The 26,884-nt window shown below is 38.3% G+C and overlaps 3 protein-coding genes across 3 annotated transcripts; 2 read left to right on the forward strand and 1 right to left on the reverse strand.

The window, feature by feature from the left end:
- Window positions 1-342: 342 nt before the first annotated feature.
- On the forward strand, window positions 343-1,401 carry LOC111901858 (uncharacterized). The gene is made up of 3 exons (XM_023897720.3): window positions 343-782; window positions 856-1,077; window positions 1,174-1,401. Exons 1-3 carry the CDS (start codon window positions 573-575, stop codon window positions 1,201-1,203), a joined length of 462 nt encoding a protein of 153 aa, XP_023753488.1. The 5' UTR covers window positions 343-572; the 3' UTR covers window positions 1,204-1,401.
- Window positions 1,402-16,227: 14,826 nt separating this feature from the next.
- On the forward strand, window positions 16,228-20,025 carry LOC111901857 (uncharacterized). The gene is made up of 12 exons (XM_023897718.3): window positions 16,228-16,744; window positions 16,946-17,119; window positions 17,201-17,269; window positions 17,378-17,533; window positions 17,741-17,791; window positions 17,939-18,060; window positions 18,174-18,236; window positions 18,342-18,393; window positions 18,490-19,082; window positions 19,167-19,373; window positions 19,593-19,713; window positions 19,783-20,025. The coding sequence occupies exons 1-12, from the start codon at window positions 16,349-16,351 to the stop codon at window positions 19,852-19,854; spliced, it is 2,076 nt and encodes a 691-aa protein (XP_023753486.1). The 5' UTR covers window positions 16,228-16,348; the 3' UTR covers window positions 19,855-20,025.
- Window positions 20,026-23,408: 3,383 nt separating this feature from the next.
- On the reverse strand, window positions 23,409-26,533 carry LOC111901895 (uncharacterized). The gene is made up of 13 exons (XM_052771205.1): window positions 26,357-26,533; window positions 26,139-26,207; window positions 25,938-26,012; window positions 25,785-25,853; window positions 25,537-25,680; window positions 25,409-25,444; window positions 25,212-25,336; window positions 24,909-24,960; window positions 24,237-24,815; window positions 24,070-24,155; window positions 23,808-23,957; window positions 23,572-23,692; window positions 23,409-23,468 (listed from the first exon to the last, which is right to left on the reverse strand). The coding sequence occupies exons 1-13, from the start codon at window positions 26,531-26,533 to the stop codon at window positions 23,409-23,411; spliced, it is 1,743 nt and encodes a 580-aa protein (XP_052627165.1).
- Window positions 26,534-26,884: the final 351 nt, after the last annotated feature.

Raw genomic sequence — 26,884 nt, forward strand, 5'->3', positions numbered from 1 at the left:
AGAAATAAACAGGTAACACCGTTTCCTGGTGATAGTTTATTTTTCATTTTTGGAGAAGTAGATAGAGAAGATCTAGGATTTAGAAACAAAGGGGCTTCAAAAGACAAGGAGCTTGTTTGAGTTTTTTTTAGGGATGTTAATATTAAGCTAAAAGGATTGTACATGATGTAATAATATTTGTACCTCTTAATTTTCAAAAAATATCCAATATACTTTATAATATAATATATAATTTAACTAATTTTCTAAATCTTTGTTTTTCATTTCCATTTTTTATTATTAAAATATTGTTTTTAGTATCCACATGTTGGAACGAGGTGTTTTTTTTTTTTTTTTTTCCTTGAAGTCATGGCAGCCTCAAAGCCACAGTTCTGGCGCACGTCTGCTTCAATCATTTCATGTTTATCTGAGCACAAATCGTTGGTTGGCATGTCAACACAACACCCGTTCAAAACCCATTTCTGATTATAAGCTCAGTTAACACTCTACAACAACAATTTGTTTCGATCAAACAAGTTCGATTTCGAATTCATACACTTCAGGTCTACTCTTCTGTTCAAATCGTCGATAAAATGAGTGTTAATCACCCAAACGAAACCCTTGATTCCAGAGTATTCGGTAGAAATCGCTACAAGTTCCTGGCACTCACCGCCATTATCCTCCTTGCTCTCTCGTCAATTCTTACAAGCACCGTTACTCTTCGCTTTTCCGCCGGCAGTCTCAACAATTTCTCCGACGACATCGCCGGTGGCTCCCTTATCCTCGACGATTTCGACATCATTGTCCGTTTTTTCCCTTACCGATTTGTGCTTTTAATTTGATTGATTGATTGATCTAATTGTTGGTTTTGAGTAGGAAATCGAGGCGCGGGAGAAGGCGGTGAAGCATATGTGGGATGCGTATATCAATGACCGGCGAATCAAATTGCAACCGTTCTGGCAGGCGGCGTTTGTGGCTGCTTATGAGGATTTGTCCGGTGATGTGGCGGAGGTGAGAGAAGCTGCGATATCAGAGATTGCTAAGATGTCTTTCTATTCCACCGATATTCGTCTTCCGGATCTCGAAATCGAATCAACGGTTTGTGTTCTTGTGCATGTGATCATAATTATCAAACAGGATGACGTTGAATTAATAACACAGACTTGAATACGTTATGATTTTTGTTTGCAACAGGCTTTACAGCTACAAGAACTACTCGCATGAAATTAGGGTATGACTTGAAGAAGAACATAGGATCAAATTCAAGAAGAGCTTCCCCACTTTCTGAAGAACTTAGCAAGTTTTATACAATTTTGTATTTTGGGTAATGGAAAATTTTGTATCTTTTTTGTGTAAAGAACAATTTGTAATTACAACTTGAAAAAAAAAAAAAAAAAAAAAAAAACATTTTTCCTGATATAATGGAACCAAGAGTAAGAATATAATTGCAATTCCTTCTCCATTTTTAACTAACTCTATATTTCCTAAAGTTAGGGTCAAGGAATCAATCATGATATAATGGAACCAAGAGTAAGAATATAATTGCAATTCCTTCTCCATTTTTAACTAACTCTATATCTCCTAAAGTTAGGGTCAAGGAATCAATCATATGTGCATTATTTGAAAAATGTTATATGTATATTATTTGAAAATATTAAGAATTGTTTGATAGTTGTTGATTGAGTGAGATGAATCGAGTTGTTGATTGAGTAAGATCGATCGAGTCAATGCTTAGTTGAGTCGGTCATAGTAAAAGACATACTAAAAGTATATCACCGAATTAAAGGCTTCTAATTATGGTATAAAACGGTTTGATTATGAACAAGTTGATCCAGTCTCTTACTAGACCCAATAAGAATGATATCAAACATCCTCTTATACGTAAACACATCCTCTTATATATAAACACATGTACAAATTATTTGTTCTAAATCCATCATCATGCATGAGAAAATATAACCCTCGAGGCAAATGTTAAAACTACTTAACCATTTCCTAAATTGATTCACGTGTAGATTAACATTTATAGATGAAAATAGATGAAAATACAATGGACGCTTTATCTAAATTTAATCATGAATTACATATAAGAAGCAACATGTAATATGGGAAAACAAATGAATTCAAAGGCTTAAAGAACAATGAGAAAGTTTCAAATTAAGACTATAAGATGATTTTTTATTGTTTCAACTCATAAAATTGTTGTATCAACAATAGAGAATCTTTCACTAATCATTTTTATGCGTGATCATGAAATTATAAAGCTCAAATTCTCTTGACAATAGCAAAGTTTTTAATAAAGCTTACTTATAGGCCTCAATAAAATAAAATAAAAAGCTATGCAAATGAGGGCATTTGGTTGTTGGATTCTTTATATGCAGCTTTGGATGTCTACAAGAGTTTTGGATGTAGATGGATTTGGATTTAAAAGCATTTAGATAATATTATGTGTTTGGTTGGTAAAATTATTAAAATAATTAACATATATGACTTTGGGCTTAAATTATTGTCTTTTCCAATATATGTTATGAGTTTTGACGGTATTTATTAGTATGGATGAGAAAAAACCCGAAGAACTGAACTGGAATTTTGATATTGTCATATTTATACATATTTTTAGGTAATATTTTAAATCATTTTGATTAATATTTTAGTTATTTGCATGGGTAACTGGTACTTATAAGATTAAAATTGTATTTTGTAGCTAAAATGAGCATTCTTGAAGAACAAGGATTAAAAGCGACAAAATATTGAATTTTGGAGGCTTGGAGAATTAAAGAAAAGAAAAAAAACTAATTACTTTTGTACAAGAAAAATTATCTCCAAAGATTTCCGAGACAAAGCCTCAATCACATGTAATGGTAATAGAAACTGAAGAGGATACCATCTCTGAGTTCCTTGAAGCACTAAAAGTCGATCCATCTCAGACCGAACCAAGCTCGAAGAAGTCACGATTAGAAGAAAAAATTGTTGCTGAAACACTGAACCCACGACGTGGGCAGGGTCTGATCAGAAAAGCTTTGATAATGTGCAAGCTTATCGTCCTCCGCTTCCGTTCCCGTCACGAGCTAATATCCATCCACTAGAGCAATAACATTTGAAGTTTATGCAACAAGTGAAGGGTATTCCAATAAATACTCCTTTCATTGATTCATTATCTAAAGTTCCCGAATATGCCAAGTTTTTACAAGATTTAATCAATACTCGCCAGCAGTTAGAGAAGAATTCCTAGGTAATTCTTAGTGAGCAGAGTTCTAAAGTGATTATGGGAGAGTTACCAAAGAAGATGGGAGATCTTGGACGCCTTACTCTTCCATGTGAGTTTGGGAATAATTTGAATACTTATGCTCTAGCTAATTCTGGAGCTAGCATAAATCTAACGTCTTTTTCATTCTACCAAAAGCTAAATCTTCCGGATTTGAAGGCTACAAGAATGACAATTCACATGGCTAACCGTTCAGTGACTCATCCAAGGGGCATTGTGGAAGATATCTTGGTAAAAATTGGGAAATTCATGTTTCCAATTGATTTTGTCATTTTAGATATGAAAGAAGATGCCAATGTCCCAATCATTCTTGGTCGCCTTCTACTTAATACTGCTCGAGCCTTGGTTGACATTCACGAATCCAAGCTTACTTTGAGAGTTGGAGATGATGAAGCTACTTTTGGAATAGAAGATGGTTTTCAAGGGAATGATGTTCAAGGTGAAGATTTCAATATCGACGAAGAAAATGAACTTGAAGAATTGGAAAAATTAATGGAGAAAGAGATTCAACAAGTTAAACGCACCAAACCAAGAGCATCTGTTCCACTTGGTTTTGAAGTGATTGCTTATAAAACACCAACATCTTAGGTGAGTGAGGAAATTGAAGACTTGGTATCAAGTGACGAGGATAAAGTTACTTCCAATGAAAATAGACTAATCATGGATAAGCATATGGTGCCCATGGAGCTAAAAAATGAAGAAAAAGCAAAACCTCATCTGGTGGAAAATAAGGGAATTAAGAGGAAGATTGAAGAGAATGATGCAAGGGTTAAAAAAGAAAATTCTAAAAATGCATATATTAGACGAGTTCAAGCGTACAAAAGAAGGTGGAAGGAACAAAAGATACAAATGGTGGGGGACACTCAGACAAGTTCAACGTGAGGTGGCATGGAGTCCGGCTCATGACTCCAATAAAAAGAAGCGCTTCTCGGGAGGTAACACGAGCTTGGTTTGCAATTTCTTTTCATTTTTGCATTTTAATTGATTTTTAGGATAATTAATCATCTAGTCATCTTAATTACTTTAGAAATTGGTGAAAATCAAGTGTGGGGTCCTTAAAAACTGAGTGGTAAAATAAATTAAGGTTTTTTTTTTTTTATAGAAAAATGACATTTTATGTGTAAAACTTCGACACCACCTCGTGGCCCAAAAGCCACTTCGTGGTGAATTCATTTAGCCCGATCATTCTAAGCCCAACTAACAAGCCCACGAAGTTGCCTTGCAATACATGACGTGGACTTTAAAAAGTCATCAGGAGGGGACCAGTTTACACTAAACCCTTTGACCATCCCTATTTGTTTACTCTCCACATATACGGACGAAGAACAATATCCCCACATCCGATTTTCTATCATTTTCTTCCATGATTTCTTGCATTCTTTGTCTCCTAACAACATTGGTAAGCATTACATCCACTAATCTCATAACTTTCTTCCCATTTTATGCATTTGGTGGTTAGGGTTTATTTAGAGATGAAATACCCAAAATTGAGTAGTTTGAATGACAATTTCCCACTTCATGTGTGATATAAGGCCTTAGATTGATGAAATTAACAAACCCTAAGTGCTTTTGTTGGTTAGTTTTGGCCATATTTGGACCGATCCAGATTCACGACACGGACTGGTTCCACGACGTGGAATCTGGGCGACCAGTTTCTTTTTTGATTTGATATTTAATCTCTTGGTTTTCTTGGTTAGTTTTGTTTGTTGTTTGTTATTTCAGGAAAAATGGGTCCTCGAAGGACAGTTCCTGAAGCACAAGACCCTATTGATGTGTCGAGTATTCACCCACTCTACCGGTAGCAAAGGGAAAAGCTCGGGATGACTGCATTGCACACACCATGATGTTTTAGCATGGGATGTTTACTCTGATATATTTGACATATGTTTTGATATGGTGTAATATCCGGATTCCCATGTATCTTATTTTATGCATTTATATTGAGTTTTGGAGAGGGACTCGGCGAGTAGGCGCTCAGACTCGCCGAGTAGGATCGCGCATGGTCGGACTGATTTAATGGTGGACTCGGCAAGTCCATTCGTGGACTCGGCGAGTCCACGCTGTTTAATGAAACCCTAATTCCCAGGGTTTGGGACCTATTTAAAGGGGCTTATAGCCACCATTTGCGGCTACCAGGCCCCTGAGTGAAACCCTAAGAGATCTAGAGCGTTTGTGAGGAAGAAGAGGCCATTTTTGATCCTTGTGTGGGTGTTTTTGCAAGAAGAAGGTGGCCAAGGCAAGAGGAAACCAACGAGGGTGCTATTCTGTGGATTTCAGAGTCTAGAGACTTCATATTGAGGTATATATTCGATCCTTCTTCAGTTTTGGTGTTAATCTTTGAGGGTTAGGGTTTCTAGCCCTTTAGAGTATGTATTGTGGAGCAATTGGTCCCTTCTTGTGTTGAGACTTTGGATCTGGATCCAAAGAGGTCCAGAGACCTTAACTCCTTGATCTTTATGGGTGTCATTGGGAGTTATGAGCTTAGGGTGGCATTTTGTGGCCATTTCTTCAAATAGAGCCATTAGGTCTTTGCATGGGTATCAAGATCTAAACTTTACGTGTTTTTATTGCTTAAGGAGGCCAGATCTATGGGTTAGAGGAACGGATCTGACCTCAGGAGGTTATTTGAGTTTGAGCATGGCATGAACTCGCCGAGTCCAAGAACAGACTCGGCGAGTAGGATAGTTTTTCCCCAAGAATCACTCAGTTGGTGACTCGCTGAGTTGGGGAAGTGAGTCGGTGAGCCATTGGGGATTTTGAGGACTTGAGTTCATGACTGAACTCGCCGAGTCACAATTGTGCACTCGGCGAGTCTGGTCAAAGGGTTGACCGTTGACTTTTGTTGACTTTTAGGGTTTGGTCAACAAATAGACTTGTGGACTGTTGGAAGGGTAAAATGGTCTTTTAGCCTTCTTAGAGGACGTGTGAGGATTTAGTCTAGCCTGGAGAGCCGTTATTAATTAAGATGATCGTTTATGTGATTAGGCAGAGGCTAAATCAGTGTTACGCGAGCGAGATATTACCGATACATCCGATGTGAGTCTTCTCACTTTACTTTACCTTGAGTGGTAATTAGAGTTATGTGACAGAGTTATTGTATGCTATTTATATGATGTGTTGCACTGCATTATATCTATGTGATCTATGCCGTGTGTATATTAGAGTATATCAGAGTTAGAACCAGAAGGTTCACAGAGCTAGGACCAGAGGGTCCACAGAGTTAGGGCCCAAGGACCCGCAGAGTTATAGCCTCGAGTGGCTAGTATGTGTTATGTTTGGTATTTTGGGGAACTCACTAAGCTTCGTTCTTACAGTGTTTGGTGTTATGTGTTTCAGGTACTAGTGAGGATCGCGGGAAGGCGTCGGCATGATCAGTACACACACACGCGCGGAGTTTTATTGATATGTTATGATCTTGGGATTTTGACTTATGTGGAATATAAGAACAATGTGTTTTACAATATTGTGAATTGAATTGTTTTTAAAATGTGAAAAATGTTTGAATTTTTACGGCATTACAAGTTGGTATCAGAGCCTTGGTTTGAGGGATTCGGGTACACCTTCGGGCGTATCTGAACTCAAATTGAGGATTTGAGAGATATTTTTCAAAAAGTGAAACAAAGTTTTCTAAAAGAGTAAAAGAATTTGAAAAAGAGCAGAGCAGAGCCGTGTGTACGATCAGCCAGCGCCCGAACGGTGATCTCCCAAAATACCCTTATGTTATATGCTATGAGACAATATGATATGTTTTTCATGCTAGAGCAGGCTAGGTGTTCTATTAATACTAGAGTGGCCTGATTTGTGATGCCTTAGCTTAGGGGTTGCTGCTAGGAGATGCTCCAGAGGAGGTAGATAGCAGCGAGAGGCTTTTGAGAGATCTGCTGGAGAGTAGACTATGCTTAGTGAGAGTAGATTACTTGGAATCTGGGATCCTTGGAGGAGGACTTGGGGTGTATACTGATGTAGTGTGGATAGTAGTATTGGGCCCGTACTACTGAAGACACTGGAGCGGTGCACAGTCCAAGTAAGAATCCATGGAGCATCAAAGATCAAGTAGGGTAGAGTTATCGAGTGCGAGTATACTTGAACGAGTCCCTGATATTTTCTTATGTTGTATTTCAGAGACATCATAGTCAGGACACGCCTTACTCCTGAGAGCAGTGGTGCTAGTGATCTGGAGATTTGTAGGATCATTCACGAGGAGGTGGCTGCGGCCATCAGGGCAGAGATACCAGAGATGTTTGGGTCTATCAAGACCACGTTATAGAGACTTTCGATGAGAGATATGCTGCTCTTTCTGAGGTTGTTGTTGCTGCAGCCACTGCAGCTGTAGCTGCCGCTAGACCGCAGGGTGGTGATGCGTTGCTGTTCCAGGAGTTCAGCAACACAAAACCACCAAAGTTTGATGGGACGCAGGATCCGATCGCGACGATGAGGTGGATTTCGGAAATTGAGGGGTGTTTCTTCACATGATCATGTCCAGAGCATTTGAGGGTTCAGTTTGCGCTGAACCAGCTTCGCTTGGGAGCGTAGGACTGGTGGAAGTTTGTGACGGTGCATTATTCGCCTGCTGAACTTTATGCGGTGACCTGGGAGAGGTTCATCGCTATGTTCCATGATGAGTACGTTCCCCTGGTGGAGAGGGAGCATTTGGCACATGAGTTTCTGACCCTCAAACAGGGTACTGAGTCTGTTACAGTGATCACCAGGATGCTCCACGAGAGGGCGATGTTCTGCCCGGAGCACGTGTCTTCCGAACAGGCACGTATGAGTCGGTATCTGAGTATTTTTAGGAGGGATATACGGGAGTTCATGGTGAACTCCACGTACCAGACATTTTCTGAGCTTCAGGCAAATTCTCGTAAGAGGGAGATAGAACTGGAGACTCAGGTTAGGGAGGAGGTGGAGTCTCAGGGGAGGGACAGGCGACCGGCACAGTCCCAGCCGGCAGCCAATCGGGCCAAGCCCGCCGATTCGAGGACAGTGAATCAGAAGGGTCGCACTTGTGGCAAGTGCGGCAAGAGTCATGACGGGGTGTGCAGAGCAGGGTCTTGCTACAAATGTGGCAAGGAGGGGCATATGGCCAAGGATTGCCCCAAGGGGTTTGCAGTATGTTTCCACTGCAACCAGACCGGACACCGGAAGGCAGATTGTCCGCAGTTGCGAGGGTCGGCGCAGGGAGCATCACAAGGATCTACCCGTACTGCTATCAGAGCTACAGAGAGCCGGCCGGTGAAGGTCGAGGCACCGAAGGCACGGAGGAGAGCCTTCCAGTTGACCGCGGAGGAGGTCCGCGCTGCGCCCGATGTTATGGCTGGTATGTATTCTTTCTCATGTTTATTTTGAGTTTATGATGATATGCTTATATTATGATATGCGTAGGTACATTTCTTGTATGTTATGTGCCTGCTTTGGTGTTATTTGACTCGGGTGCGAGTCGGTCTTTTGTATCTTTAGCCTTTAGTCAGCACATCAGTATTAGTCGAGAGGCGTTGAGTCGACCTCTGAGAGTTTCCATAGCTGACGAGAGAGCAGTGTATGCCACTGAGGTGATTCGAGGATGTGTACTCGAGATCTTCGGTGTTGCGTTTCCTATTGATTTGGTCCCGATTGTGATGGGGGACGTCTATGTTATCGTGGGTATGGATTGGTTGAGCAGATTCTGGGCGGTTATTGACTGCGAGCGACAGCTGGTGACCATACGAGACCCTAGTGGGGGAGTTCTTACGGTGTACGGCAAGGGTACCCGTACTGGTTCAGCATTTTGTTCGGCTGCTAGAGCGACGCAAAGTCTACGGCGGGGCTGTAGTGGGTTTGTGGCTTACGTGATGGATACGAGAGTTGATTCAGAGAGACCGAGGTCAGTCGATGAGGTGTCGATAGTGCGCGAGTTCCCGGATGTTTTCCTCGAGGAGTTACCGAGTGTGCCTTCTGAGAGGCAGGTAGAGTTCCACATTGATTTGATTCTGGGGGCAACACCTATCGCCAAGGCGCCCTATCGCCTTGCGCCTCCATAGATGCAGGAGTTATCCTCGCAGCTTCAGGAGCTGCTGGGGAAGGGGTTTATATGGCTGAGCAGCTCGTCGTGGGGAGCTCCGATCCTTTTTGTCAAGAAAAAGGATGGTTCATACCGGATGTGTATTGACTACCGGGAGTTGAACAAGTTGACGGTCAAGAACCGTTACCCCTTGCCGATGATCAAAAATTTGTTCGACCAGTTACAGGGAGCGTCTTGGTTCTCCAAGATCAATTTGAGGTCTGGATATCATCAGGTGAGAGTGCGAGATGAGGATATCCAGAAGACGACATTCATGACCCGTTATGGGCATTACGAGTTCGTGGTGATGCCTTTCGGGCTCACCAATGCACTAGCCGCATTCATGGACCTCATGAACAAAGTGTGCGGGTCGATGTTGGATCGTTCGATGATCGTGTTCATTGAGGACATATTGGTGTACTCAAAATCCAGGGAGCAGCATGAGGAGCATTTGAGGGAGATCCTCGGAGTTCTGAGATCGGAGAGGCTTTATGCCAAATTCTCCAAGTGCAATTTCTGGTTACGAGAGGTTCAGTTTCTAGGACACCTCGTTAACCAGAATGGGATATTGGTTGATCCGGCCAAGATTGAGGCGGTGATGAGTTGGGAGGTGCCGATGTCACCTACCGAAATCAGGAGTTTCCTAGGGTTGGCTGGTTATTATCGGAGATTCATCAGGGACTTCTCCAAGATTTTTGTGCCTCTCACCAGGTTGACCCAGAAGGGTGTTACTTTTGCATGGGGTCCGGAGCAACAGACCGCGTTTGAGACTCTTCGCCAGAGATTATGCGAAGATCCGGTGTTAGCCCTTCCCGAGGGGATGTAGGATTTTTTGTGGTATATTGTGACGCGTCGGTATCGGGTTTGGGTGCGGCGTTGATGCAGAGAGGGCATGTGATCGCATACGCATCGTGGTAGCTGAAGCCTCATGAGATGAGGTATCCCACCCATGATCTAGAGTTGGGGGCTGTAGTATTCGCCCTCAAGATCTAGCGTCACTATTTATATGGGGTCCGGTGTACTATATACAAGGACCACAAGAGTTTGAAGTACTTGATGGATCAGCCCAACCTGAATATGCGACAAAGAAGGTGGTTGGATGTGGTAAAGGATTATGAATGCGAGATCCTGTACCATCCGGGAAAGGCTAACGTTGTAGCCGATGCCCTGAGTCGTAGGGCAGAGAGCGCCCCGATACGAGATGTTTGTTTGAGATTGACAGTGATGACTCCGGTGTTAGACACCATTCGTGGGGCCCAGACTGAGGCCGTGAGACCAGAGAGCCATAAGAGGGAGCGGGTTATTGGACAGATATCGGAGTTCGTCATTGATAGTCGGGGGCTCATGACATTTCATGGTCGGATTTGGGTACCGTTTGTGGGAGGAATGCGTACCATTTTGATGGAGGAGGCACACCGATCGAGGTTTTCGATCCATCCCGGGGCCACTAAGATGTATTTAGATTTGAAGAGACAGTATTGGTGGCCCTGTATGAAGAGGGATGTCGCATGGTTCGTAGAGAGGTGTTTGACATGTCGCAGGGTTAAGGCCGAGCACCAGCGTCCGCAGGGTAAATTGCAGCCTTTGGAGATTCCCGAGTGGAAGTGGGAACAAATTACCATGGACTTTATCACCAAATTGCCAAGGACTGCAAGAGGGGTCGATGCGATTTGGGTGATTGTGGACAGGTTGACGAAGAGCGCTCACTTTCTTGCTATCAGTGAGAGCTCTTCTGCTGAAAGGCTAGCAGAGTTGTACGTGAGGGAGGTGGTATCGCGGCATGGAGTACCGATCTCGATCGTCTCAGATCGATATGTACGTTTCACTTCCAGGTTCTGGAAGAAATTTCATGAGGAGTTGGGAACGAGGCTGCATTTTAGTACCGCATACCACCTACAGACTGACGGACAGAGCAAGCGGACGATTCAGACGCTCGAGGACATGCTTCGGGCATGTGTATTGGATTTCGGAGGGAGCTGGGACACGTATTTACCCTTGGCTAAGTTTTCCTATAACAATAGCCATCATTCGAGCATTAGTATGCCACCTTTTGAGCTGTTGTATGGGAGGAAGTGTCGGACTCCCATCTGCTGGGGAGAAGTAGGGAAACAAGTGATGGGCAGTACAGAGATAGTGCTCCAGACGACCGAGCAGATTCAGCAGGTTAGACAGAGGTTACTGACGGCCCAGAGCCGTCAGAAGAGTTATACGGATAGACGACGGTCATACCTCGAGTTCCAGGTCGGTGACTTCGTACTCCTGAAGGTATCTCCTTGGAAAGGAGTGATCCGGTTCAGGAAGAGGGGCAAGCTGGGACCCCGATATATTGGTCCATTCCGAGTGATTTCAAGAGTAGGCAGGGTAGCCTACCGGTTGGAGCTACTTGCTGAGTTGGGCTAGATTCATGACACCTTTCACGTATTGCAGCTGAGGAAGTGTATAGCCGACGAGTCGGCAGTGGTACCATTAGAGGATATTCAGGTGGATGCGAGCCTGAACTACATTGAGAGACCGGTTGCGATTATGGATTGGAAGATCAAAGTTCTGAGGAACAAGGAAGTGCCCCTGGTGCAGGTCCAGTGGCAACATCGAAAGGGGTCCGAGCTGACTTGGGAGTCGGAGCAAGAGGTGCGTGAGCAACATCCAAAGTTGTTTGCGGAATGAGACTCCGGGGACGAAGTCTAATTCTAGTGGGGGAGAATTGTAACATCCGGATTCCCAGGTATCTTATTTTATGCATTTATATTGAGTTTTGGAGAGGGACTCGACGATTAGGCGCTCATACTCGCTGAGTAGGATCGCGCATGGTCGGACTGATTTAATGGCGGACTCGGCGAGTCCACGCTGTTTAATGAAACCCTAATTCCCAAGGTTTGGGACATATTTAAAGGGGCTTATAGCCACCATTTGCGGCTACCAGACCCCTGAGTGAAACCCTAAGAGACCTAGAGCGTTTGTGAGGAAGAAGAGGCCATTTTTGATCCTTGTGTGGGTGTTTTTGCAAGAATAAGGTGGCCAAGGCAAGAGGGAACTGAAGAGGGTGCTATTTTGTGGATTTTAGAGTCTAGAGACTTCATATTGAGGTATATATTCGATCCTTCTTCAGTTTTGGTGTTAATCTTTGAGAGTTAGGGTTTCTAGCCCCTTTAGAGTATGGATTGTGGAGCAATTGGTCCCTTCTTGTGTTGAGACTTTGGATCTGGATCCAAAGAGGTCCAGAGACCTTAACTCCTTGATCTTTATGGGTGTCATTGGGAGTTATGAGCTTGGGGTGGCATTTTGAGGCCATTTCTTCAAATAGAGCCATTAGGTCTTTGCATGGGCATCAAGATCCAGACTTTATGTGTTTTTATTGCTTAAGGAGGCCAGATCTATGGGTTAGAGGAACGGATCTGACCTCAGGAGGTTATTTGAGTTTGAGCATGGCATGAACTCGCCGAGTCCAAGAACAGACTCGACGAGTAGGATAGTTTTTCCCCAAGAATCACTAAGTTGGTGACTCGTTGAGTTGGGGAAGTGACTTGGTAAGCCATTGGGGATTTTGAGGACTTGAGTTCATGGCTGAACTCGCCGAGTCACAATTGTGCACTCGGCGAGTCTGGTCAAAGGGTTGACCGTTGACTTTTGTTGACTTTTAGGGTTTGGTCAACAAATAGACTTGTGGACTGTTGGAAGGGTAAAATGGTCTTTTAGCCTTCTTAGAGGACGTGTGAGGATTTAGTCTAGCATGGAGAGCCGTTATTAATTAAGATGATCGTTTATGTGATTAGGCAGAGGCTAAATCAGTGTTACGCGAGCGAGATATTACCGAGACATCCGATGTGAGTCTTCTCACTTTACTTTACCTTGAGTGGTAATTAGAGTTACTTGACAGAGTTATTATATGCTATTTATGTGATGTGTTGCACTGCATTATATCTATGTGATCTATGCTGTGTGTATATTAGAGTATATCAGAGTTAGAACCGGAAGGATCATAGAGCTAGGACCAAAGGGTCCATAGAGTTAGGGCCCAAGGGCCCGCAGAGTTATAGTCTTGAGTGGCTAGTATGTGTTATGTGTGGTATTTTGGGGAACTCACTAAGCTTCGTGCTTATAGTGTTTGGTGTTATGTGTTTCAGGTACCAGTGAGGATCGCGGGAAGGCGTCGGCATGATCAGTACACACACACGCGCGAAGTTTTGTTGATATGTTATGATCTTGGGATTTTGACTTATGTGGAATATAAGAACAATGTGTTTTACAATATTATGAATTGAATTGTTTTTAAAATGTGAAGATTGTTTGAATTTTTACGGCGTTACATATGGATATCGTTTATGATGTTTTGAGATACTATGACTCATGTTTTTGATGAAATGATTTTAATAGCTAAGATTTATTTATGATTTAAAAATGAAATTTTTGGTCATGAATTTTGGGATGTTTCAGTAGATTCTTTTAAACCTCCTAGTTGGGTTTGATGGGTTATGTTCACTGTAAACATCAATATTGATAGTTATGTCAACATTGGTTGCCTGCAATTCAAGAACATAGTCCCTCAAGACCTCATACTGTTTCGTATAATCACCTTCCACAATCTTAGTTGCAATAGCCTTGGCCCTGAATACTTTGTCAATAGAAACACCAACCTCGAAGTCCTTTTGAAGTTGTTCCTGCAATGCTCGAAGAGGAATCCCTGGATTCGTGTCAATTTGGTCCATGATTCGCTTGGATATAAAAGTAGCAATGCAAGCTCTAATCTTCCTGATTTGAAGGCAAGTATGGTTGTAATTTAATGTCCTTACAAACCAGGGAGATTCTATGTTTGACCTAGAAGCATGAAGGAACCAACTACAGTTTACTTTATCTGAATTTACCTCTTTGTCCTTGCTTTTACTTTTGGTATTAAGGCCCACCACCCCACTTGCATTCATGACAGGGAGTACTCCTATATACAATGCTCGAAGTCTAAATTTTTCTTTCTTTTTATAATACAATTTCCTCCTAGTTTCTAATGCGTGCATGTCAATTTTTTCTTTCAAATCTTTCTTTGATTTAAACTTTTGCACAACATAAAAACTGGCCTTATGGACATTTCCAAGACTGCATCTTTTCTCCTTAGCCAAATTCTTAAGAACACATCTTCTTTTCCTATCATCATCTGACCCTTCATCCAAAGAATCCCATCTATCATTGTCAATGACTTCTATGTCCTCATTTTCATCATTTGTCCCAACCCCATTATGAAACCCATCCATTTGAACAAAACCATCATCCCTATCAAGATTGAGGTTAAATTAAGTCATATACACCTCCACTTCTGATACATTGTTTTCATCATCTACAAGTTCATTGTACCGTTCTTCTGATTGTTGCCCGATATCATCACTGTCAACAAACTTCTCATGTTCAGAGTGATGGTCTTCAACATTCTTATCTTCTGGTTGTTGATAATGATCTCCACCAAAAGGATCAAAGTGATCATGATTAAAGTTTTCATAATGAAAGTCATCATAATCAAAGTTAGCATGCTCCCCACCTTGATCTTGTACCACATCATCCATGTTAGCATGCTCACCACCTTGATCTTGTACCGCATCATCCAAGTTAGGATTCTCACCACCCTGATCTTGTACCACATCATCCAAATTAGCATGACCACCACCTTGATCTTCTACTACATCATCCAATTCAACTAAATGAAGCTTTTTGGCACAAGAACTTTGACCAATTGTTGAGTTTACCCTTCTAATTCTTCTATACTCTGGTGAAACTTGTGGAGGGACTCTGTCAAAGAGTATCAAGGACACATACCCTGCCAACTATGTTTGATCATTAGTTTCATCTATTATTGGGGTTTTATCCTTTGTTGGTACTTGAGGTACGTTTTCTTCTTTTGGAAGATCATCATCACAGAGCTCCTTAATAATAACTTTTTGCTTTCCTTTTGGAGACATAAAATAGGTCATCAAATTAGTTTATCCATGTTCTATATACACTTTAATGACCTTGTTATCTCCAATATATTGAGCCAAATTCAAGACATCATTATCATTCCCTAAAGCTCTAAGACCAAAATCCAAGTTTTCATTAGGAATCCTAAAATGGTAATATATTACTGGGGGTACGGAGTAACCTAGCTCTAGCATCATTGCGTCTAGTTCATAAACTGAGAACTCATCAATGTCTAATAAATCAATTGACCGCACTTCAGCTTTAACAAATTTCGTGTTTGGAAGCTTGGTAAAATTTTCACCATGGTGTAGCTTTATGGTGAACATTGTTGGTACACGCTCTACAAGATACAAAAAAACATTAGATAAAAATTTGTCAGATGTTTGTATTTTTGACTCTGTTCTTCAGATCATCAAGAAATCCCAGAAAATGTCGTAAACAGAGGATAAGTGAAACTAACCATATTCATTTGTGATGTCATACGTCTCGCCTTCTGGCCTAATCGCCTACATTACGAACACCATTTACAGCTGAAAAGCAATAACAAGTATACACATTTGACCAAATCTTGATTAGGGTTTTTTTGTTCACAATGAATGACGAAGAAGATGGAAGTGAAAGAGGTAACTAAAATATTTTTTGTGTAATATGACGCTAATATGGTCACAACTGGGTTTACTTTAGGAATTGCAAAAATGGTCCCTCGAGTAAAAAGATATTTATGCCCTCGTGTGCAATGCACGTGAGGGGTTTAACAACAAAAAACAAACAATTATTAACTCCAGGGACTTGTTCTACACACAAACCTCTCAGTAAAGACCAAAATCCCAATTTTCAAAAGGTTTGAACCATATCCACAAAAAATGACAAACCGTAGGGACCATTTTTGCATTTTTGTCTTTTTATAATCTTAAAAAGTGACATGGTCAATTTTCATTTGTAAATATCGTAAAATAATGGCTACGTTTAAGCAAGCAAATTTAGGTGTGAAAACTGTAAAGTAACAAAACCCTAGGTGTCAACTGGTGTATATAACCATCATTTTCCGTTTTAAACCCCACACCACCAGCACACCACCGTATTAATATAATTCATTCTTCCGTACACCACCACGATCTTCTTCTCACGCCATGGATTTCGGCTTCGGCGACCTCGACGGTCCGTCGAAGGCACCGGCGACGAAGTCCACAAGGTTTGCTCCCAAGAACTCCAAGTTAAAACCCAAACGGGAACCAGAAGCACCGGCTCCTTCTTCCGTATCGAATCCAGTCACTGTTCCTAAGGTGGAGTTAGAAGATTTAAAACCGCCGCCGCCAACACCACCGCCAATCGCAACGGTAGACTCCAAGGCTGAAATTGAAAAGCCCTCGCACACTGTTCCTCCTTCTCATGATGATAATGGTGATGTGACAATGGATACTGATGCGACCGAGATGGAAATAGACAATGATCAACAAGATGAAGAAGATCATGTTGTTCGAGAAATTGATGTTTACTTTAATTCTTCGGCTGATGCCAATTCCAAGGTTAACCATCCACTTACTTTGTAATTCTGTTACGAATCCGTTTTATATCTCCACAAATCAGAGTTATGTTATCGGCTTGTATCATAATCTCTTACAAACTAATATACAAATGACGAATTTTGCATATTCACACCCATTGGAGTAGGGTATTAGGTTATCGAGACACATGAGTGTTTAATGATGATTTTCTACTTTCTACAGCTATACGTCTTGCAATATCCCTTAAGGCAACGCTGGAGGCCATACGAACTTGATGACAGGTGTGAGAAGGTTAGATTGAAACCAGGAACCGCTGAAGTTGAGGTTGAAATGTCTGTTCAAGTTAATTCTGAAAATTTTGATCCTGATGTAACAGACAAAGCAATGAAAAAGCAGGTCTGTCTCTTTTTCAATTTCTCTATAGTGGTAAAGGTCAAAATCTGTATGCAACAATCTGATGTTTTCAATCAATTTTAGATATTATCAACTTCATGGAAGCCACCAATAGCAAATGGTTATGCTATAGGGATTCTGATGGGCAATGAGGTATGTGTTCTGTTCATTTTAATACAATTTTTTTGCCCTAATGACCTTGTTTCTTCGACAATTGATTTAATTTTTTTAATACTTCTTTTTTCTCAATTTCTTTTGCAGTTGCACCTCAATACTGTTAATGCAGTTGTGCAACTCCGGCCATCAATGCAACATCTTAAGCCATTGAAGAAGATGAACACAGCTCATGCTGACACAAACATGATTGATTCAGAAGACATCAAGGATGAAAAAACTATAAAACAACCCAAGAAACAGGTTCAGTATCTCTTAGATCTCTTAAAATCTCATCCAATCTCTGTAGTTCTAGTATGAAACATTCGTACAAGTTACAATCATGGTTTTATGAGAATTGTTTCAATGGAAATGACCTAATGGTTGACTAATTGAAGGTTATACTAAAATATGTCTCTGATATACCCTTTATGAGGTTAAATTTCTGATTATTTAATGTTAATTATACAGAGCAAGGTGCCAGGGGTTCCAATTGAGCAAAATGGTGGTATTAAAGAGGAGGTATTAGTTCTTACTTTTACATTTTTATTGCTATTATGATTTTCCCTTGATTTATATATTGATCTAGTTGCAAAATACAAAAAAGCAAAACATCCTTTCACTATTTTGTTGTAATGCTTTTCATGTATTATGAATTATCTTCTTCAGGAGTGGATTCCCCTCAAGTACCATGGTGAGGCTAGTCAATTGTCAAATAAATGCCTACAAAACATGGTTAAAAGCCAAGATTCTCAAATCCAAGATGCTCAAATAAAGTTTTCCATGAATCAGTATGTAACTCAACTTAATCCTCATTCGAATCATTTTATCCTATTTAATCAGAAACTGCATTTCAATTTCACAGTTTGTTTTATTTAATATTGTTTGCAAATTGTAATTACAGGTCTGATTATATTGACTCCTTGTGTCCTGCCACTAGTGTTAGACCTAAACGCCCATCTGTGAGGCATGTGCTCTTTTCTGTTTTTTTTTAATGTGTAATTGTAATTGTATAAAACTATAAACTTGGGAAAAATTGTTTTAAATTTTTTTATTGTTTATGATGTTTCAGTTCTTTGGTTCAAATTCCAATAGAAGAGCGTTATAAGAAGCGGCTTCTTGAGGTTAGTGTTCCCCAATTTTATAAGAAGGTTATACATTATACATAAATTTAATTATAAAAAAAAAGTGATTCAGTATTTATTTGTGATTTTAAATAGGGGGCTCCAGTAAGATTCAATGTACTTAAACACATAGCTCCAGATTGTAGTGAGGAAGAAATGTTGAAAGTCCTTCAAACTCACGCCCAATTGGTTCAAGGATTATGGGTAGCAAAAAGTAAAGTGAAATACAATAAAGATGCAGGAAAAGAGCTTTTACTTAGAAACTATGTAATGCTTGAATTTAGCAAAAGTCCCATTTTTCGTGAATCACAGCTACCAAAACAATCTTCCATCAGTGAAATGATGAAAACCATATTGGATGAATTTGGTGCAAGAAGAGATTCCTTCAGGGATTGGAAATTTAGAGAGGCTAGAGATGATTTATTTATAAAAGAATATCCACATATTGTTGAGGAACAAAAAAAGATTTGGGATCGTGTGGAACCACAAATTATTGAGGTTTTATTTCCAAAGAGCTCCAAGCATGGGATTGGTGATAAAAGGCCTATATTAAATAATAATAATAATAAAAATAATGTTGAAACAAAACCTCCAATTGTACAACCTTCTAAGGGTGTGATGCTGGATGAAACCCGTGAGGCGTTACCAAAAGCCCTTCAGAAACTTTTCCAATCTTACAAAGTTTGCAGGTGTGTTCTTCCTTATGATTTATATAAATAATAGAAAGCTTTACATGGACTTTTTTTGTTTTTTTAAAATTATTATTATGACAGCTTGAACCAAATTCGTCAAAGATTGCGTGACATGGCAGTGTCTGAAAACACACTCAGGAAGGGGACAAGAGAGGCGAGAGCTGCAGCAGCAGCAGCAGATGCTCCACAAGAGGAGCTTCTCAAAACCTTAACTCAACTTGCTGTTAACATACACGGTGTCTTTGTCTCCAAATCATCCCCAGATCACCCTCAATATGATGATTTCAGGTTATTATTTCTATTACTTTATGCTAAATTACGTTTTTGCCCCCTCGGATTTTTCCAATTTTCGTCCTTATGGTTTTGGTCCTTCATTGCAAGGCCCAAAAATGTTACGAAACCTCAAATAAGGATCAAAATTGTAAGAGAAGTTTTATGGGGCCAAAAATGAAAAAATCAGCTATACTAAGGGATCAAAAATGTAATTTACTCTTATAATAATAATAGGAGTATTGTGATCGAGCTTTTAATTGCGGAAGGACCGAAAGGAAGGCTTAAAAGGAGCTCCATTGAAGCAGCTGCAGAAATGAAGCTCAAAAGGGAACCATCTGATACCGAGTTTAAAAAGGTGACACATTCTTTTATTAATTACATTATCAACAGATATGTAGGGTCTAGTCTCATGTTGTTTGTGCAGGTATTAACTGAGATATGCGTTACTCAGAATTCTGGGTGGGTCTTGAAGAGTGGGGATGGAAGTCCAACATAGAGAGAACATCTGTTTTTCTTATTCATAGAATTTTTTGGTTTTAATTGGAAAGGAGTAAAGTAAGTAAATATATGGTTTATTTTACTAGTAGATGCTGGTGTTAATGTTATCACTTCACTTATCAGAACGTAAGAAAACTTGGCGCAATATATTAGTAGATGATGTCGTTAACTATGTTAGTAAATGGATTATGACGTTTTTCAATCAACAAGATAACCAAAATAAGGTGTTTTTATCATAAATCGCCCATGTTTTTCACGTTGATTATGAAATAATAATCCATTTAGGGATAAAATTAAAAGGCCTGTGAATTTACTTTAATCTATGAAATTACTCTTATGGGTATCTTTAAGGTCTTGCAAAATTTTTACAGAATTACCTTTTGGGGATTAATTTTTTTGGGTAAATTTAGCTTCGGCAAAGTTATGAAATCTTTTTAATTTAGTATACATATTCATTTAAAGATGGAGTCTTGACTTAATCGACCGTTTGAAGTCCCAAACTCGTCACCATTTAGTCATTCAAGTTCAAATCATGCTAATTAAGTCCTCAAGAATGTACTTAATATGGTACCTTGAGGCCAACTCATTTTATTTCACTTTACTTTATTATTATTATTTCTAAAATAATATAGATTAATAGCTAAATAAAAGTAATAAAAAAAATTAATAAATATGTAATTAATACAATTGGACATATTTCATTGCTCCAAAATAAAAATTACATAATTAAATTAAAATGAAACTAAAGCATAAAAATAATTAAATACATCACACCAAATATCCTCGATGAACAATTTTGAATCTTCATTTGTAGTATCTTCGAACAAGTCACCTTACAAATTCTCATCGACGAAATGTACGTTAGCTTTGTGAATATATTTCACAAAATTAGTGCAAAAGTTGTGATGAATATGGCGATCATGTACTTCATTTATGTATGTCGCGTATTGTGGCATATCAACATCTACTTCTTCAAAGGCTGAAAAGTTTCATTTCCATCATAGTCATATATTGCTCTCCTTTATATTCTAAAAGCATATAAGATAATATGATGCATGCATATATGCTTTGCAACCTTCTGATATCAATCAAGAGTGCTGGAAGTTTGAAGTATTTGTCAACGCCTCTTAAAGAGACTAAATGTTCGTTCCACATCCTTCCTAACAGCTTCTTGGGAAATCTTAAACTTTATGGTTTTCGTCATTTGGACATGTCAATGATTTGACAAATACAAATAACTCAAAATATATCCCATCGGTAAGCTAGTACACGCACTTATATGGTACACCTTTCCAAGACAAACATTGAATACAAACTATTAGTTAAGAGCGTTAATATCGTTTTTTGAACCCGCAATACCAAAGAATGCATGTTATACCCAAAGACCGTGGGATGCGATTGCTTCTAGAATTATCGTCGGTTCTTTATGATCACGCGTGTATTGACCGCGACATGTATTAGGGCACAATGCACACACCCAAAGTATACAATCAATGCTACCTAGAATTATAAGGAACTCATGCTTGTTTTCATGTTTCATATACAATTAGATTTATGCCAATACCGTTCATAGTAAACTAAAACCATAACTTTATATAATTAGATTTATGCCAATATCGTTCACAGTAAACTAAAACCATAACTTTATCAAACTTATAGGCACTATCCTGTATGATCCGTTTAGACATCCTCAAATACTCATCCTAAGAGTGTCCTCACATGCCGTATGCTCACTGACAGATTGTGGCTATGCATTTTTATATTGGAGAAAAATGTTTCATACCTTCTAAGTAATCAACAATACGTAGGAACAATTATTTCCTCGTTCAGAACCGTCGTCTAAACTTTTCAATATACATGCCACCATCGACAAAACAATATTCTATGAGACGATTCTGTCCGACTTCACAATTTCTCTTTAGAGGACATCTTCTCATTCTAAAACGTGAAATTTAAGCTTCTTGTTCTTGATAATACTCCATCGTTTTTCCATTTTCAAATAAATATTGACTCTCGTAATGCCAACCTATTTGACGAAGTAGAAGATGATATGATGACATTGTAACATTGCTAAAATAAACATAAAAGTTATGAGTATTTGTGTTGTGAAAAAATTGAATGAATATAATTGGTGGCATTTATAATAACCGCACCCTCGGTGGGAGTACGCACTTGAGTTTTAAAGTCTCAAAATCATCACCATTTAGCCATTGAGATATGCAGTTAACCACAAAAGGTCAGAATGGAAAATACACCAAAGGCGAAGTTGCGCTTTAGTGTTCAGCCTTCGCTACTAAATATTTGCCTCAAGAATCTTCTTCTAGGTTGTGCTCTGGTCTTGCTCATAGTCTCCCCTCAAAAGCAACACTCAACGACCTTCGCCATGTTACTTCACTCTTATAGTAGTAGGCTTTGCTTCTCGGCTGAGGCCGAGACTTCATTCCAGGGGCGGACGCATGATTTCATAATAGGGGTTGCACGAGAAAGTTAGAGGTTGCATAATTGTAGAAAAAATAAAAATTTTAAAAAATTTCGAAAAATTTTCCACTGCTGCCGGAAAAGTTAGGGGTTGCCGGTGCCACCCCGGAACCCCCCTAAATCCGCCCCTACTTCATTCTTGGCCAAAGCCAAGATTGTGCTTCCTGCTGAAGCTTTATTCGACTAACTTCACCCATGAGATCAACTTCCACTACTTAACATCATGCTCATAAAATCCATTTTACTAACATAATCCAATTACATTCAACTACAAGACATTTATAACGTATTTGACAAAAGTAGCTTGATGCTAAAAGTTGATAGGCGAAAGGTGGAACTTTTACTTGTATATGGGTTTTACGCAAAAATAGCTTGAAACTTTTGAAATGTGTAAAATAAATAAAAGGATTACAAACAGAAATGAGTTTTTTTCTTAAACGCTACTTGAAATAATTTTTGGATTATGCGCTTTTCGTTTAAAATAAACGTTTTAAGCTCGTACTCCCGAACATATATATATTTTTTTTAATTTGGTTTTTTCTTAAAAGTTAAAAGCTAAAAACAATTAAAATCTCGTTGCCGAACACCACCTTAAAGGACTTATATATGACTAAAAGACTTGTAATTAATACGTATACCAACCATGTTAATGAGCTAAACTTCAAAGTTTTATATATCTATCTAAAATTTACCACAATGCATCTATACGTTCCAAGCTTTCCATGTATTCATAAGCTCCATCCGTTCATCATCTACTAATAACTTATTTTCCTACACCTTGATAACCATCTACTAGTAAAGTAAACTATATTTACTCCTTTTTCTATTAATACCCCGAAAAAAATCCTATGAATTCTTCATAAACCAGCTATAGCATGCTCAAGATGTCCATAGCCCCACACCTAGAAATTAAACACCAAACGAGACATATAATCAACATTAATCAAGATTTACATTAAAAAATTAAGACACTTTCGATTGTAAGAAATAAACCGTAATTTCAAGTATCTATCACATTATCCATATCTTACCGGAGATTAGAAAAAAAAAAAATATAGATATTCATGTTTGACTTCAGTCCCCGCTCTTCAAGACCCATCTAGAACTTTGAGAAGTGCACATCTCAGTTATTACCTGCAAATTCGCACACACATGAGGCCCCACATAAAAAGAACATAACAGGTTGTGATGAATAGGACAAAAACAACAAGAAGAATATGAAATGAAAGAATCTGACCTTTCTAAACTCGGTGTTATTTGGAACCCTTTTCAGTTGCATACTTGCAGCTGCTTCAATGGACCCCCTTCTCAGCCTTGCTTTCGGTCCTTGAGCAACTAACAGGTTGATCACAACATTCCTGTTATTTATAACAACACAAAGTAAAACATTACATTTAAGCATATAGTAATCCAAATAATTAACCTTTTTAACTTAAAATAAGTCATATCATGAATAATAATAATAATAATAACCTGAAATCATCATATTGAGGGTGATCTGAGGATGATTTGGAAACAAAGACACCATGTATGTTAACAGCAACTTGATTTAAAGTTTTCAGAAGCTCCTCTTGAGAAGTATTTACATTCATGACACGCAATCTTTGATGAATTTTGTTCAAGCTGACATCATAAAATACAATCCTCATGTATAAGTTGTATTATGACATAAATGAACTGTTTTCTTTTACTTTAGTACAAGAAATATTAACTTACTTTCTTTTCTTCCTATTACATCATCGTACTTTTTTTTTCTATTAGAAAATATTTTTTGAAAATTCTTCCCAATTGGTTTTTATAAAGAAAAGTGAAAGTAATATGCTATAATAATAAAAAAATCAATGAAAGCACATTACTATTTCTAATATCAAAAAATGAAAGACAATGAACACACCTGCAAACCTTTTGATATTTGAAAACCTTTATTAAAGCTTCTTGGGTTTCATCCAGTTTCACTCCTCTTGAAGGTGTTGAGACACTTGTGGTTTTTGTTTCAACATTATTTTTATTATTATTATTATTATTATTAATAGTTAATGTAGTCCGCATATGATCAATACCATGTTTCAAATTTTTGGAAATTAAACACTCAATTAGTTGTGGTTCCATGTGATCCCAAATCTTTTTTTGTTCCTCAACAATATTTGGGTATTCCTTTATAAATAAATCATCTCTAAGTTCTTTAAATTTCCAATCCTTGAAGCACTCCCTTCTTGAAGCAAATTTATGCAATATGTCTTTCATTTTTTCAGGTGCTTCGGGTAACTGTGTGTCACGAACAATAGGATTTTTGCTAAATAGAAGCATCATGTAATCTCTGATTAATACATTTTTTCCTCCATCTTCATCATATTTAAGTTTGCATTTTGAAACCCATAATCCTTGTACTAATTGAGCATGACTCTGTAGGACTTTAAATATATCTTCAACATTAGAATCCGGAGCTATGTGTTTAAAAGTATTAAATTGTAGTGGACGCCCCTATTAAAACCACAAAAAAATCAACAAATTTATAACTTTTCATTAATATAATAAACAAATATGTATGAAAATCTGACGATTTGAGTCCCCAACCTCAGATAGCATAGTCTTATAACGTTCTTCAAGAGGAAGTTTGAGCAAAGCACTGAAAAATCATCAAACAAGTATTGGAGAAACATTATTTCACAAGTTGATACAATTGCAAAAGACATAAATGTCCTCATGAAAAGCAAGTGTATATAATAAAAGGAACTGAGGATATATATATATATATATATATATATATATATATATATATATATATATATATATATATATATATATATATATATATATATATATATATATATATATATATATATATATATATATATATATATATATATATATATATACCTTACAGATAGAGCATTGATGGAAAATTGTATTTGAGAGGAAGCTTCTTGTGCTTTAACCATATTTTGCATGGTTCTATGTGACAATTGACTTGACTCACCATGGTATTTGAGAGAAATCAACTCCTGAAAAAAATAATACTGGCTAAAAAAGTAAATTTACAAAATAAATATAAATGTAAAGAAAAGGTCTAATACCTCTTTAGTGTCCTCGTTTTGCTCGTTTAGCTTCCTCTGGATAATTAAAATAAATAAAAACCATAATTTAACCTCACAAATATTAATTACGTCAAAGATAAAAAATGAGTTTTTAAGAGATACAGAACTTGTTTTATATCCTTTTCCTCCTTGATGTCTTCTGAATCGATCATGTCCACCTCAGCATGACTAGTGTTCATCTTCTTCAACGGCTTAAGATGTTGCATTGATGGTCGGAGCTTAACAACTGCATTAACATATTTAAGGTGCAACTGCAAAAGAAATTGAGAAAGGAAGTATGAAAAACAATTTGCATCAATTGTCATTAAAACAAGCCATTTACTAAATAGTTTTATTGATATTAAAAAAAAAACACCTCATTGCCCTTCAGAATCCCTACAGCATAATCAGCTATTGATGGTGGCTTCCATGAAGTTGACAATACCTGTATATAATTAAGCACAAGTCAATAAGTCAACCATGGAATTAGAAGAAGAATGAAGAAGAAGAAGCTGAAACAAATACAGACCTGGTTTGCCATTGCTTTGTCACCATCGACATTAAGATCAATCTTCACTTCAGCAGTTTGTGGATTCAATTTAACCTGTAAAAACATATTATCCAACTCCATTAGCATTTAAATAAATCGAAAGTATAATTCATTTAACATCAAAAACCCTTTGAAAAAGTGTATGCAAAGATCAAGTCTTGAACATATACATATACCTACCTTCTTACACCTCTCCTGTAGATTGTGTGGCCGCCATTGTTGCCTTAAAGGATATTGCAAAACGTATAGCTGTAGAAAGAGTAGCAAATCAGAGTTAATTATATAGAGAACTTGGTTTGATGACAATTCCATTTATTAATACAAACTAACTAAATACGTCGATCTGCATTACATTTTTTTTGTTATACTGATAGAATTAGAATGGTTAATTAATTAACCTTGGAATTGACATCAGCCGAAGATGTATGCAAAACATCGATTTCACGAACAACTTGATCTCCTGCATTTAGTTGCGTAGCATGAGTATCCATGTTCACATTGCCATTAGCATCATGAGGAGGAGGAACAGTGTACATTGTGGAAACCGGCGGCGGCTTTGCATCGTCCAAGTCCATCTAAGAACAGCGACGGGATTGATTGGATTGGATTGGGATGAAGATACGATGCTTCAGGCTCACGTTTGAAGAGATAGTGTTGTAAAAGAACCGACACGGAGGGTTTATCGGAATTGCCGCGTAGGGTTTTTGTTATTTCTCAAACCAAAATTTTCGGTTGCGATTTTTATTTTACAACCTTTTTTTTTTTTTTTTTTTTTTTTTTTTTTTTTCCTAAATCAAAATTACAGGAATAGTCCTTGTGGTTTAGTTAGATATGTAATTTCTATCTAGCTTTGAGAAAATTGTAAATTTGATCAATGTGGTTTGTCAAAAATTAAGAATTTGGTCAAAAATGTTTTGAAGTTGCAC

Source organism: Lactuca sativa, chromosome 4 (assembly GCF_002870075.4).
Source record: "Lactuca sativa cultivar Salinas chromosome 4, Lsat_Salinas_v11, whole genome shotgun sequence".
NCBI lineage: Eukaryota > Viridiplantae > Streptophyta > Magnoliopsida > Asterales > Asteraceae > Lactuca > Lactuca sativa.